At 31.1% G+C, this 14,113-nt stretch overlaps 1 protein-coding gene across 2 annotated transcripts in view; it reads right to left on the bottom strand.

The window, feature by feature from the left end:
* Positions 1-147: 147 nt before the first annotated feature.
* The window catches only part of Edem2 (ER degradation enhancer, mannosidase alpha-like 2), a 64,960-nt gene continuing 50,994 nt past the window's right edge, over positions 148-14,113 (bottom strand). For both annotated transcript variants that reach the window (XM_018511948.1, XM_018511947.1), the window contains 2 exons: positions 2,534-2,646; positions 148-2,440 (listed from right to left, as the gene is read on the bottom strand). In XM_018511948.1, the coding sequence (XP_018367450.1) occupies positions 758-2,440; positions 2,534-2,646 (1,796 nt within the window). In that variant the 3' untranslated portion in view covers positions 148-757. The remainder of the gene's footprint in view (positions 2,441-2,533; positions 2,647-14,113) is intronic.

Genomic DNA, 14,113 nt, shown 5'->3' with positions numbered 1-14,113 from the left:
TTTTAGAATCGGTAACGAGTAACGGTAACGAGTTACTTTTTACCGCAAATAACGGTAACGGTAACGCGTTACTTTTAAAAAGTAACTTTCCCAACTCTGATATATATATATATATAAAATACAAATTATAGAATTGATACATCAAAACTGCTTTCTTGGAAGAAAGAACATTACTGCTATCCTATTTCAATATACAGAATATTATACTATAATACACGAAATGTACATAAGTTTAGCGCCTTGCTTACATCCTCACAACCACTTTAACACTTGTGTCGTACGGGTATGTCTATGAGACTTAATAAATTTGTTTATTAAGCACCAATTTAGAACCAATTTAGATTCTTTATATAAGTCTAATATAGTAGTAGTATAATCTGACAATTTTATATTTCTTATCGAATAGATATAATTTTTCTAGATTACCTCTCGTGTGTTGCGCGCGCGCGCAAATACACACGCAAGAGGTGTTTTAGAGGTCAATTAACATGTTCCGTGCCGAGCTATTCCTGCGCAAAGAACAGTCATGCATACGTAAAGAACAGTCATCATATCGTGTACTATCCGTGGAATACGCGGTCTAAATGAAAAATTTAACGTGTATCATCGATGGTACACATGGCACGGAACATGTTGACTATATGCACATCTAGATCAGAATGCAAAAATATCAGTTATAATGCAGTAGCCTTATGGCCGTTGGAAATTCTGTTTTTGCATAATAATTATAATTGTAGTCTAAATTTCAAAACTATTGTTATAATTCATTATCGATATGTTTAGCTGTACTCGATTTTGCTTTATCTTTACTCATGTACTTTTTTTTATCATACTTTACTTTATTGGGTTTTGTGGAACTATGTAGCATATTTGCCATTTGTGGTTTCTTTTGAAAAACTTTTTTCTCATTGATAACCCATATAGGATTTTTAAACTCTTCCAGTAAATCAGTGGATATAATTTTATTTTCAATGAAATCTTTCCGATTGGATGTCTTTGTTCTTAGATCAGTCTTGTGACTATGCTGTATATCACTAATGTCTTTTTGTAATCCTTGTAATAAAGTATGTTTATTATTGGGAGACGTAATCCTTGTATTGGATGTATCTTTAGTCATAGACGCATCAAAAATGTGAATTTTATTAGTACCACTCGATGCAGAATCTGCAGAAGACTTTTCTATCTTTTTATCTGTAGTTGTTTTTTTAAATTTCGCATCTACTACTTTTGTTAGTTGAAGAAAATCTATTTCTTTCTGAAAAGAACTTCGAACTTTATTCTCTCTATTTTCGCTCTCACTCTGATTTTGAGAAGAGTACAGAATAATTTCGCCGGATTTGACAATATTCTTATCCTTTTTATTTTTTGTCATAATATTTTTCGATTCGTCGCTTATATCTTCATATTTTTGTAAGATATTTTGCTCAGAATATTTCACTGCTTTTTCTATTTCCGTTAATATAAAATATTCAAAATCCTCTAACTTTTCAGTACTTGATTCTTTAATTTTCTTTAAGATTCTAAGGTTTTTTCTTTCCAGCTCTGATTTACCTGTATTACTGTCACTAATAAATTCAGCGACTGCCAAATTGTTTTCTTTAGTTTTCTTAAGTATATTTTCTTTTTTATCTATATTTTTTAAATTCTTTTGCAAATCGGCAATCAATATGTCATAATATGAACTATCTTCCACTCCCGATTTCTCCAAGTGCCTTTGGACACCATCAATTAATATTTCTTGATATGTAGTATGAACTTCCGCATGAATACGATCCAAAAGGGCGACATGCTGATTAAGGATTTCTTCTTCTTCGTCAAACAAATCAGTTAACAAATGACGTAGAAATGAATAATTTTCAACTTGCGTAATGCCAGATTCCGAAATTTTTAGCAGTTGTTCCATTTCGGGACTCACAGATTTTACATTCTTCAATTTTGTAGCTATGGTTTTTAAATTCAGCACCATAGTATCCATATTAGTAAGTAAATATTGTTTCAATAATTTCTGTTTGTTTGGTTCTAGTAGTTGTCCCATCTTTTTAATAGATGAGTTTGGCGCGACCACCAACAGCTCACTTAAGAACCATCGAACTTTATATGATAAAGACGTTTTCATAAGCACACCACGCGCCTTGTTAATCCAATTGTAATAGCTCTCCAAAATACAACTTCTGATTCTTATACCTTTGTTTTGTTTAGTGTTGAGAAATATTTGATTAACGAATACTTCTTTTAACTGATGCCACAAAATCTCTATCGGTGTAGAGACTGGTCTCAAGATGATAATTGTAGCTTCGGATGCGGCAGTAATTCTGACTTCACCACCAAGTGAATCTTTGATAATTTCTGCATGAAAATAATGAAAATCAAGAGCGTCCTCCTGAGTTTCTGGCGATTCAATCGGAATCATCATATCCAAGTTCGATGTAATAGTTGTCGCCTATAAACATATAAAATTTTTGTTTTTGAAGTTTTATATAAAATATAAAGTAGAGTATCCTTATGTAAAATTTTGAATAAAAAAAAAACAAACCTGCTGAGTTACATGTCGACTAAGAAACGATTTTAATGATCCTTTCAAACGTTCAAAGAGTGACAAGTCAGTAGGTGCTTTAAGCTGAATTTCTTCTTTTGAAGAATATATCCCTGTAATCACATATATTTATATAATAAAAGAAATGTTGTATATTTAGTATTAATTTAAAATAATTCGGATAAATTGTGTACCAATTTTTAATTACAAATTCTTTAAATACGTTTGACTTAATTCTTTTTCTTTTTAAATAAAAATATTGAGATTTCAATAGCGCTTCATTATTGTAAGTAATAAAGCAGTTTATGCATTCTAGGCAATTTGAAAATTACGCAAGGATCGTTGAGGTCATCATTTTTTTTACTCAATTTCACTTGATGAATCCAAAAGTCATACTTAAAATAGTTCGAGTTTCCGGGAAATATAATTTTAAGACATTTTAGCAGAAGAAAGCAGCAGTTGATTTTATCATTTCATCGATTTTTTTTTATTATAAAATTAATTATTATTAAAGTCTCGACTCTTACTTATATTATAGAGTAAATAAAATTTTGTATTAAAGAATATTGGAGAGTGTTTATGGAGCGGAATATTACACAAGATGTCCTATTTTAATTTCCGCAAGTAAATGTCTCAAAAAGCATAAAGAAGGATACTAAAAAATGTTTCAAATGAAAGTGAAACGACTTTGAAAGTAATATATTTTGGTTACATTATATTTTTCTAGGCGGAGGTGCTAAAAAGATATAAAGATTGCCTTAACTTTTTAAAATGGAATTATATAAATTTTTTTATATTTATACTATGATTCCTCTAATTATTCTACACATAAAAGTATTAAGATATATACAAAAGTATTAAAGTGGAGATATAAAAAAACTAATAGTTCATGAAATATTTTATACTTTATTTTGATATATTTTGACATAAAATATTAAAAAATTAAAGTAATAATAATAATAAAGGGCTCTAAATATAAATTAAAAATATGTATAATGACAGGGTATTGAAGAGTTAATCGCAGAATTTGTTGCGTAAAAACAATTAATACATTCAATCAATAATCACATTGAGTTATTATTAAAACCTAATCTCGTGAATTCAAATTTTTGTCATGTTTCAGCTACTTATCCGAGCCCTCTTCAGAAAAGCAATGAGTTTAATTATAATTACAACTTCTTCTCAATCGCTTTTGGTAAGTTGTTCCCAGAATAATTGGAGCTGCTCACATAACGGTTGGACGACCGTGTCGAGAATCTGGTTGTGCTGATAAATGAAATAAGAAAATTTTCTCTTTAAGAATTAGCAGAAACAATTATTATTCTGGTAAAAACTTACTGATCTTGAACAAATTGTAGTTGGTCAAACATAACTAACATATTAATTGGTTAAGAACTTATAAGTCGGTCAGTGTAGTAGTAAAGAATAATGATAAAACAATTTTAAATAGGAATAAAAATGGTGAAAAACTGTATACTAAAATATTGCGTTCGTAGTCATAGGATATAAAATTGAATATAATAACTTAAATAAATTATGATAAATTAAATTAAATTAAATTAAGTGTACACGACAACGGACAAACACTAACTAAATAATGATACAAAGTCAAATATTGTTCATTATCTGTATATATGCTTTATGAAGACCCTCTGTATCTGTTTATAGATGGAGAGCATTAATTTGTTTTTTAATATTAAGCATTTCAGAAGTTGAATTTTTCTGTACAAAGGTTCTTCATCTAAAATTTTAACGTTGTCCCAATCAAAATCGTGATTATACTGCATTCTATGATCGCTTATAACAGAACGAGCAGTGATTCCAATTTATATGATTTTTATGTTCGGATATTCTTGTTTTTAATTGTCTACTCGTCTGTCCGACATAGCATCACATTCTTTGCACATTATTTTGTACATTACGTTGTTTTTTGCATGATGTGGAAGAGTCTTTGTAGACTCTGATAAATTTTTTTAATTTATTTATACTGTCTACAGTATGACTGAAACCTTGACGTCTTTACTTTCAATCGATTAAATTTATTGGAAATTGATGGTATATATGATTCTGTGAACCATGTTGTATTACTTTCTGAGTTCTGGTAACTAGAATTATTTTCTACGGCTGTTTCTTTTATGAATAATAATTTTTATGCGTTTGTTGATTGTATTGAAGATGAGTTGTACTGGACAGTCATTTCGAACTAGTGTCTCAATTATAAAATTTAAATTTTTTTCGTGGTGTATCGAGAAGAGTCAGATAATAAATAAAAAAGTTTATCTACCAAACTAATAATAGTGCATATTATTAAAAGTTTATCTACCAAACTAATAATAGTGCATAATAAATAAAAAACTTTATCTACCAAACTAATAATAGTGCATATTTTTTGAGAGGTAGGGTGGTTTGAGGAAAAGTTTAAGTATCTTCTCGAGAAGTTCGGTTTGTGATACCAATTAAATGTGAGATTATTCTTTCTTGCTAATAGTGACGTCTAAAAAGTTCAATACATCTCCTCTTTCTATGTTAAATTGTAGACGTGGATGGAAAGAGTTAAAGCAGTCTAGTATGAGATCAATTTGGAAAGAGGGAACAGCCATAAATAAATCATTCACATAACGATAATAGAAAGGTAACGGATTGTGTGTGTGTTTAATGACATCAAGGCTGTGCATTCTAGTCTTTGCAGTATCAAGTTAGCAACAATGGGGGACAACAAAGAACCCATAGGTATGCCAAAACATTGTTTATTGATTCTCTTATCAAATATAAAAAAAATTAGAATTTAATACAAACTGTACTATCACGAGGAATTTTGTTTTTGCAATGCTACATTTTTTGGAGATATAGGACTAATTTTCGTTTATGCAATCCATCGCAATATCCAATGGAATGTTCGTGAAAAGCGAGACAACGTCGAGAGAAATTAATTCAAAATTGTTCTCAATTTTTATATCTTTGAGACGCTCCACCAATTGGAAGCTATTTTTTATGTAACTGTCTGCTTTTAGAATGGATTCCCATCACGATGTTTTGGAGAAAGGAAGCTAGATTATATAATGGACTGCCTATAGAGATGATAATTCTATAAGGGCAGTCCCAGTTTATGGATTTTCTGGAGCATCCTATCGCTGCAATATATAGACTTTTATATTTAAGTCACTAATCATTTTATTTCTCTTCCATCTTATAAGCAAATCTCGCAATTCTTTAAGTTTTTTTAGTAAGATCTTTTTTTATAACTTCATATGATATTCTTCTTATTTTTGTTAGGCAGAGAAAAATTTTCTCCTATAAAAAGCATTGCACGTTTTCCGGAATCGTAACAGATGATAAGTTCGCAAACCATTTCTCTCTGAGGACGGAAACCGATAATGAAATATTAATATAGTATTTCTATCTTTCAAATATTTATCGTGTTTATGAATATAAACATCTTTCCATCGTCGATCTGTACATAATGCGATTTTCGACAAGATTAACATATTGGTTGGACCGTAGTGTCATCACAGAAATTGGGACTTGTGCGTCCACACGACGATCACACTTTGTAAATAATATCTGACAGAGGCGAGAAGTATTTTGAGAGTATTTGATTGAATTAAATTCCATGGATACATATTAAAATTTATGAAAAAATCACAAACTTTGAACAATGACACCGTTAATTAAATATCTTGTTTTAATTATTATGCGTATTTTATTGTTCAATAATTATACACAAGTAGGTCGAACATTATGAATCAATGATTTACATTTAAATTTAATTTTATATTGAGACAATTCTAAAACTTACATGCTGATGATTACTAGATTGTGAAATGGTACGCGCTGCTATAATTTGAATATAATTATTGCGTAAGAGATTCGGTATTTGATTTTTATGTTCTTTATTATTGAATGTTTCAAAATATTAAATATTTCGTAAACTATTAGTTTTTTGGTACCTTGACACTTTTATGCAGAATAATTAGAGAAATCATATGTGTAAAAAAATCATATAATTCCATTAAAAAAAATGGAAGTAATCTTCATGTCTTTTAATTTTTTCAGAACTTTTTATCAACTTTTTAGTACTGCATTTTCTCATTTTTATCAACATGAGAAAATACGGTATTAAAAAATTCTGAAAAAATAAAAAAAAATTCTTAAAGCTCTATAAGAAAATAAACAATTGTTGTCTCTTACAGTTTTTCTGTAAAGTTGATAGTATTTGAATAAAAAATTATTGAAGACCAATTTTCGGCAATTTTTGGCATATCTTGTCAACTATTGCGAAAATTGCAAAATGGTAAAAGACTTTCCGTCTCAGTTTAGTCCGTTCTACATGTCCACGAACTTCGTCAGAACAATTATCGAACATCCTGTATTCTTGGAAGAATTTTTTGTCTAATTTTTCTTACAATTTAAATTTTTTTTGTCATAACAATTTAATATAAACAACCAATTTTCTTTCGTCAATTCAACAATTAATTAACAAAAATTTTAAATACCTGTTTTGAACAATGTGAATATCCTGAACCAACTTTTTTGTTTAGTCAACGTCAGTAAATTAGTTGAAATGAAAACATTAAACATTGGCTTGTCGTTAACAACTGTGAGAAACACGCTCTGACCCTAGTAATATATGTATAAGATATTCACCATGATATAAGGTCTGTTTTTTATTGCTGCACTCTCTGAACTGGTGCACACAGTGCAATAAATTGAAGTAAAACAAACGTATATTTGTTTCACTTCAACTTATTGCACCGCGTGCACCAGTTCAGAGAATGCAACAATAAAAAACAAATCTATAGTTATGTATAAGAGGACGGAAATATTATTAAGTAGATTTTCCCTAAATATATTGTAATAAGAATATACATGGTGGAAGTATATAAAAAAACGTTTGACAGTGACTGGCGATAAACAAGCTGAGTTTTAATATAAAAAACCAGACTTCTTAATAATTTTGATAATAACCTACAGTTTCGAATAAGAAATATTGCGAGCGCATTTCAATTGTAGGAAAAATCAAACAAAAAATTCTTTCAAGAATATATAGGCGAATGTAGGCGATAGATATTTATATTTTATAATAATGTTAATTTTTTTTATAAAGATATATGATTAACATACTGAGGATGGCCTAATATAAGTCGAAACCTTTATGTAATACATTAAAGAGGAAAAAAGTGTTTGTTATACAAAAATTACATGATTTAAGGAGATGCTAAACCGATTACCGAACTTGAAGTCGATAGTACAGACTTTTTTAATTCCAAATTCGATAATAGCGGTGACATCTTTGATTCATTTCTTACATTATATTATACATATAATATATATCGTTTTGTCTTACTCAAACGCATATATCTGTCCTTATCTAACATATGCCAGCACCATCTATCGCAAGAGCGCGCAATTACTGCTACACGGAACTTCGGCTTTGTTGTCATTCCCAGTCTTCGCAAAGTATCCGTATACACGTATTTTCTACACGAAAATTCTGTTCTTTTAGACCTTCAATCTTAGTTCTACAAACTCGGTATCGTTCCAGTAATGTGACCTCAGCTGCACACTATATTTTTAAGATATGGACTTTAAATGATATTCCCTACGCCTTTTTGAGGTAAAAATTCCCTACGTTAAGGAGAAATCCCTACGTTTAACCACACTGCTTAACACTTTTCCTTTTGTTTTATCTAGCTTTTCTCCTCACAATTTCCTTAATATCCATTCCCAACTTCTCAAATCTTCGCTAACTTCTGTACATTCTTTCACATAGTGCTCTATGTCATATCAACGCCTTTTCCACAAAAAATACACCTCCCCTCTTCCTCACTTAACCAATATTTATTTTTCTCCTCTAAATTTTCGCATCTTTAATTAGTGCTCTCACTTCCTCTCCTTTGTTCAACGTTTCCAGATTTTCTCCCTTTAGATAATTCGGTATCCCATCATTAATAAGTCATTTCGTCCATTCCTATTCAACGACTAGGAAACATGTTGTTTAGTGTTTCTCGAATTCGGCGATTATTAGACGGAAGCACTATCGTGCTAAAATCACATACGTATTCTGGTGGCAAGTTGAACATCTTCCAAAAGGACTTGCAGTTTATTAATCAGAAAATTATTGTAGCGTGGTCCTGTTAGTGTACCATAAAAATGTAGGAACCTATTAAGTGTCCATTTACCACATCAAATATTTAATGACCATTGATAATGACGTTCAACTGACCGGTGTCAATACAAATTCTTATCGGACCAATAATAGAAATGGTCGATTAAATGATGTCGATTAATTCTCCACTGTTTTTGAAAGTGGTTTTGTCAGAAGAGAAAACGGAAGTAACATATTTTGCTAGAATTCTTTACAAAGCAGTCTGACAGCATAATCGGTATCAGATAGTGCTTGATGCAAAGAAATGTGGTAGGGGTGAAAGCAAAATCATCTTAGGGTGGAGTCAATAAAATCATCTTAGGGTGGAGTCAACAAAATCATCTTAGAGTGGAGTCAATAAAATCATCTTAGAGTGGAGTCAATCAATAATCAGCAAAACGCGAAACCACAACAGCGGATCGCTTCTAATCGATTACGCGATACGCAGCAAATATGCTTCATGGAACTCTTTAGTGTACAGGGTGTTACAGATACATACTAGGCAGTACGACGGGTTGCGCGGCAAACTTTGCATGGCCAAGCGTGGTTTAATAGAAAATGACAGTGACTGTATAACATAAACTTTATAATATAAATAATAAAACTTTGTAGTATAAACTTTATAATGTATAAAGTCACTGTCATTGTCTATTAAACCACGCTTGGTCATGCAAAGTTTGCCGCGCAACCCGTCGTACTGCCTAGTATGTATCTGTAACACCCTGTACAAGATGAACTAGATCGGAGTATTCGGTAAAAATTTTGTATCTGCCGGCTACTGATATAAAAATTCACTATTGCTGTTTCGAATTACAATTGTTAAATTTTATGAAGGTTACTTAAAAAAATAAAAATCACCTTTGAAATCTTGTAGGCACATCCATCTAAAGAGGATCTGTGACCATAAAAAAAATGTCCCCCATGAAATAGAGTAAGTTCCTCTTAAAATATTTTTTTGTAATAACGAATAGGTTGGAAGATAATTGCGTCTAAAGTTTTAAATGGGACACCTTGTATATACTAGGTTGATTGATAAGTCTTTAGAATGAAAATGAAAAAAACATTTTGTTAGCAAAACTCAACTTTATTCTTCAATCTCATTTTAATTCAATACACCGAGTCCAACGAGTTTTTAACTTCTTTAAGTCTTCCAAATAATGAGTTTCTAAACCGCCAAAATATGCGTCTGTTTCCTATTCAACTTCTTCATTTGAAGTAAATCTCTTTCCCTGGAGCCATCTTTTGAGATTTGGAAACAAGTCACACAGGGCCAGATCTGGAGAATACGGTGGATGTGGGAGCAATTCATACCTCGATTCATTCAATTTTGTCATTGCTTTTATCGATTTGTGAGCTGATGCAATGTGCTTTCGGTGGTTGTTACAAATATACTAATTGTCACAGCTGTCTGCAACTGTATAGTGAGAGGTTTGAAGGTTGGCATTACTGGAAATTCACGGTGCATTGGAGGTGGTAACACCACTAATCGTATCATTCTAAAGACTTATCAATCAACCTAGTACATACGATATGTACATGCAGGGTATACAGATCCCAGAATATTTTCAGATAATTATTATGCAGATAGAACATATAATAATAATCCGCAGAAATCGGAATACTTTTAGCAAATCTATCCACCATATTGAATCAGACATTTTTCATTTTCAAATTCTAAGTTCAAATTTGGAATCCGCGACTACGAAAATCCTACATTTCGTCGAAATCGGGCAATTTTTAACATTTTCGTCCGCCATATTGATTCAGCCATTTTGAATTTTCAAATTTGGGATTCGAATTAACGACCCTAAAAACTTTTTAACGCTTATACATTTCGCCAAAATTGAAAGACTTTAAAGCATTTCCAGAACATTTCCGTCCGCCATATTGGTTTAACTATTTAAAATTTTTTAATTTTGAAATTTTGAGTCCGGAATCGACCGGATTCGTAATTCGCAACCCCAAAAACCCTTTAACGTTACATTTCGCTGAAATCAGAAGACGTTTTTAAGATTTCCATCCGCCTTGTTGATTCAGCCATTTCAAAGTTTCAAATTTTACCCGGATTCAATATCAACGACTCTGAAAACCCTTTAATGTTACATTTCGCAAAAATGAGAACTTTTAGGATTTTTATCCACCATATTGGTTCAATCATTTTGAATTTTCAAATTCTAAGTTCATTCAAAAGTTCGAATTCGGCATCAGCGACCCCATAAACCTTTTAATACTACATTTCGCTGAAATCGGAAGACTTTCAGCATTTCTGTAACATTTCAATCAACCATTTAAAATTCAGCTATTTTGAATTTTCAAATTTTGGGTTCAGATAAATATTGAATCCGGATTCGGAATCAGCGACTCTAAAAACTCTCCAATGTTACATTTCACAGAAATCAGAGAACTTTTATTCCACAAACACAATAGAGTAGTAAGCCTTAAGCCTTAAGGAATTGACCAATCATAGTCGATTATTCTTCTAACATTCGACTGTGGTTGATCAATTTTTTAAAGCTTAAGGCTTATTACTCTATTGTGTTTGCGGGGGTTAGCATTTCCGCCATATTGAATCAGGCATTTTTAATTTGCAAATTCTGAGTTCGGATTCGGAATCTACGTCTACGGAAATCCTCGTAAAGGATCATCGACAATAGGGATCCGTAACCGTAATGTAACCGTAAGATATCCGTAGATCACCGTAGAAGCGCTTCCGTAAGAGAGTTCAATTTTTTAAACTCCTACGGTTACGTTAACGAAAGTTAGGTAGAGACTGTGAGCGAAGAACTGAATTCTATTTTCTACAGAACAAATAAATTGCAATAATGCTTTATAAATCGGATTGGATTTTAATCGATCTGGTTGAGAAATGTAGTCACTTATATGATAAAAGCTTTTCTGACTATAAAGATCGTGTTAAAACACGGAATTCATGACAGTTATTCGAGTAAACTTAAAAAATTGTTTGTGGTTATTATTTTTAAGGAATTGAAAGAGAATATAAAAATGACCTTTTTGTTTATGCTCCAACAGCTTTGGCCGAACCTAATAAGAGTTAAAAAGACCGAATATTTCATCAATTTGATCTTGTGGAGTTGCTAATATGATGTTGTCAACATCGATAATAAAAAGGAATATCTATATTGATGGTTTTGAAAATATCATTCTCGAGGTCTTGTAGAACAATAAACGCCAATATCGGAAAAAGCGGAGATCCCCGATATTGACAGGCATTCCAAAAATTTGTTTAAAAATTGTCGTTGAGTTTAAAGAACATACAGAATCCAAAATTATTGAAATTACAGTTAAGAACTCCTCGAGTAGAATATCGGTATTCTTGCGTATTTGTTCCCATCTTCTTTTTATGCTTTTATTATTAGATCTTTAGATATGTTAGTGTACATCGATATTACATTAAACGCCACAATCTTATAATTATGCTCTATTGGCATGTCGTTGAGTTTTTTGATAAGTTCAAAACTATTTTTTAATGTAACCGAAATTTTTTTCTATGCTTTTTTCAATGATACCTTTTAAATAAGTTGCAAGATGGTAGAAAGGACTGTTTATGTAGCTAACTATTAATCTTAAGCGATTCCCTTCTTTGTGTACTTTTAGAAGTCCATAGGTCCTCGGCAATTCTCCATCGGAAACATACAATTTTTTATAGGTAATCCGGTCTATAAGTTTTTTGTTTTTCCATTTCGTTAGAAGTGAGCGAATTTCTGTTGTTATTTTATTAATAGGATTTTTATTCACATTAGTGTAAGCTGCCCTCTGACACTCCCATAGTTCCGATGGCTACGGTGTGTCACCGTGGCGCTGGGAACAGTTAAGGCCGCAGCACACACTCTTGCATAACGCATAATGCATAGTGCATAAGCGAATCAACTAATCAGAATCTTTCCTTTCCTCCCATTCCATGGAAAAGAAGAATTTTGATTGGTTGATTCCTTTATGCACTATGCATTATGCGTTATGCAAGAGTGTGTGCTGCGCCCTTTAGCGTGCTAAATATATATATGTATACGTCGTATTCGCGGCAATGCACCGCGATTGGACAGTCGCTGTACCGCATAAAAAATTCATCATTTAAATGTTTAAACTGTTAAACAATTCCAATTATACAATATTTATTTACACAAATACGAACTTTATATAACATTAGTTTTGAAAATGTCTTACTAAATGTATTAAAAACTATAACTATACAGGCTATTAAAACTAATGACTTCTATATCTCGCTAAAATTATTCTATATCTTTTTGTGTAATATTTGTTACAATATTGTTGTTATCTAATATTCCTATTAGTTTTTCTTGTGAACAAAATGTTTCACAAAATAGGATTATAGCAATATATATATTAACTGAATGAATCAAATATATCCATGTATATATATATATATATATATATATATGTATATATGTATATACATAGATATATAACGTAAACTTTATATTTATGAAATGTAAGTAATTATATAGAAATTAATTTATATTTGGTAACGACCACAATATGTTTAACAACGGTAATGACCACAATACGTTTAACACTTGTAACAATGGTAACGACTAGATTCGCAAACACACAGGATCGCGGACTTTCGGAGATCAAAGATCGCAAATAAACGGGATAACAAAACCGATATTTGACACGTTCGACACCACAGACATAACCTGATCGAAGTAAATGGCGTAAACATCCAGAATGTGCATGAGTCGTAATAAAAAGTTATTATCGCCATCTGGTGTTTCCGGTGACATACCGTGGTTACGCCAAACTCAAGAAATGAATGGGAGTGTCAGGGAGCTGAGTGTAAGTATCTTGATCCGACAAAATATCATTTTATTTTTGTAATCGTCTACATTTAATATTACGGTGGTATTCCCTTTGTTCGCGTTAGTAATTAAAATATTGGGATGTTCACAAATAAAATGTTTTAAAACTTTTATGCCTTCTTTAATAATATTGTTGTCAATATTATTCGTAGTCGTATATTTTATTGTTTGTAAAATTGAAATTGAATCCTGATCGAATTATGTGTTCTTTCGTCTAATTTAATTAAATTACTCTCAATGTACTTAATATATTCTACTGTTATTACCTCTTTATCAATAATATTATTGGGTAAATTAAAGTGTTGATCTAATTGTAATATAACTTTGGCAATGTCAGGAATATCAATGTCACTAAGATTTATCAGCCAGTTATTGTTTAATCTTATGATTTTTAATCTTTTGGCTACGAATCATTGATATATTATTTATACGGCATACTGAAGATGACCTGATATAGGCCGAAACGTTTATGGATTTGTTATTGTTAACATAAGAATTTTTAATATTAGGTGTACAACTTTGCTTCCGCCGTTTTCCTATAGATGGCTTTAGCGGTAAGTAGTGGTCGAAATAAATAGATCATAGACGTCATACAAT

The sequence above is a fragment of the Trachymyrmex cornetzi genome, unplaced genomic scaffold, assembly GCF_001594075.2.
Source record: "Trachymyrmex cornetzi isolate Tcor2-1 unplaced genomic scaffold, Tcor1.1 scaffold39, whole genome shotgun sequence".
Classification (NCBI taxonomy): Eukaryota; Metazoa; Arthropoda; class Insecta; order Hymenoptera; family Formicidae; genus Trachymyrmex; species Trachymyrmex cornetzi.
This window is presented reverse-complemented; position numbering and strand designations above follow the sequence as displayed.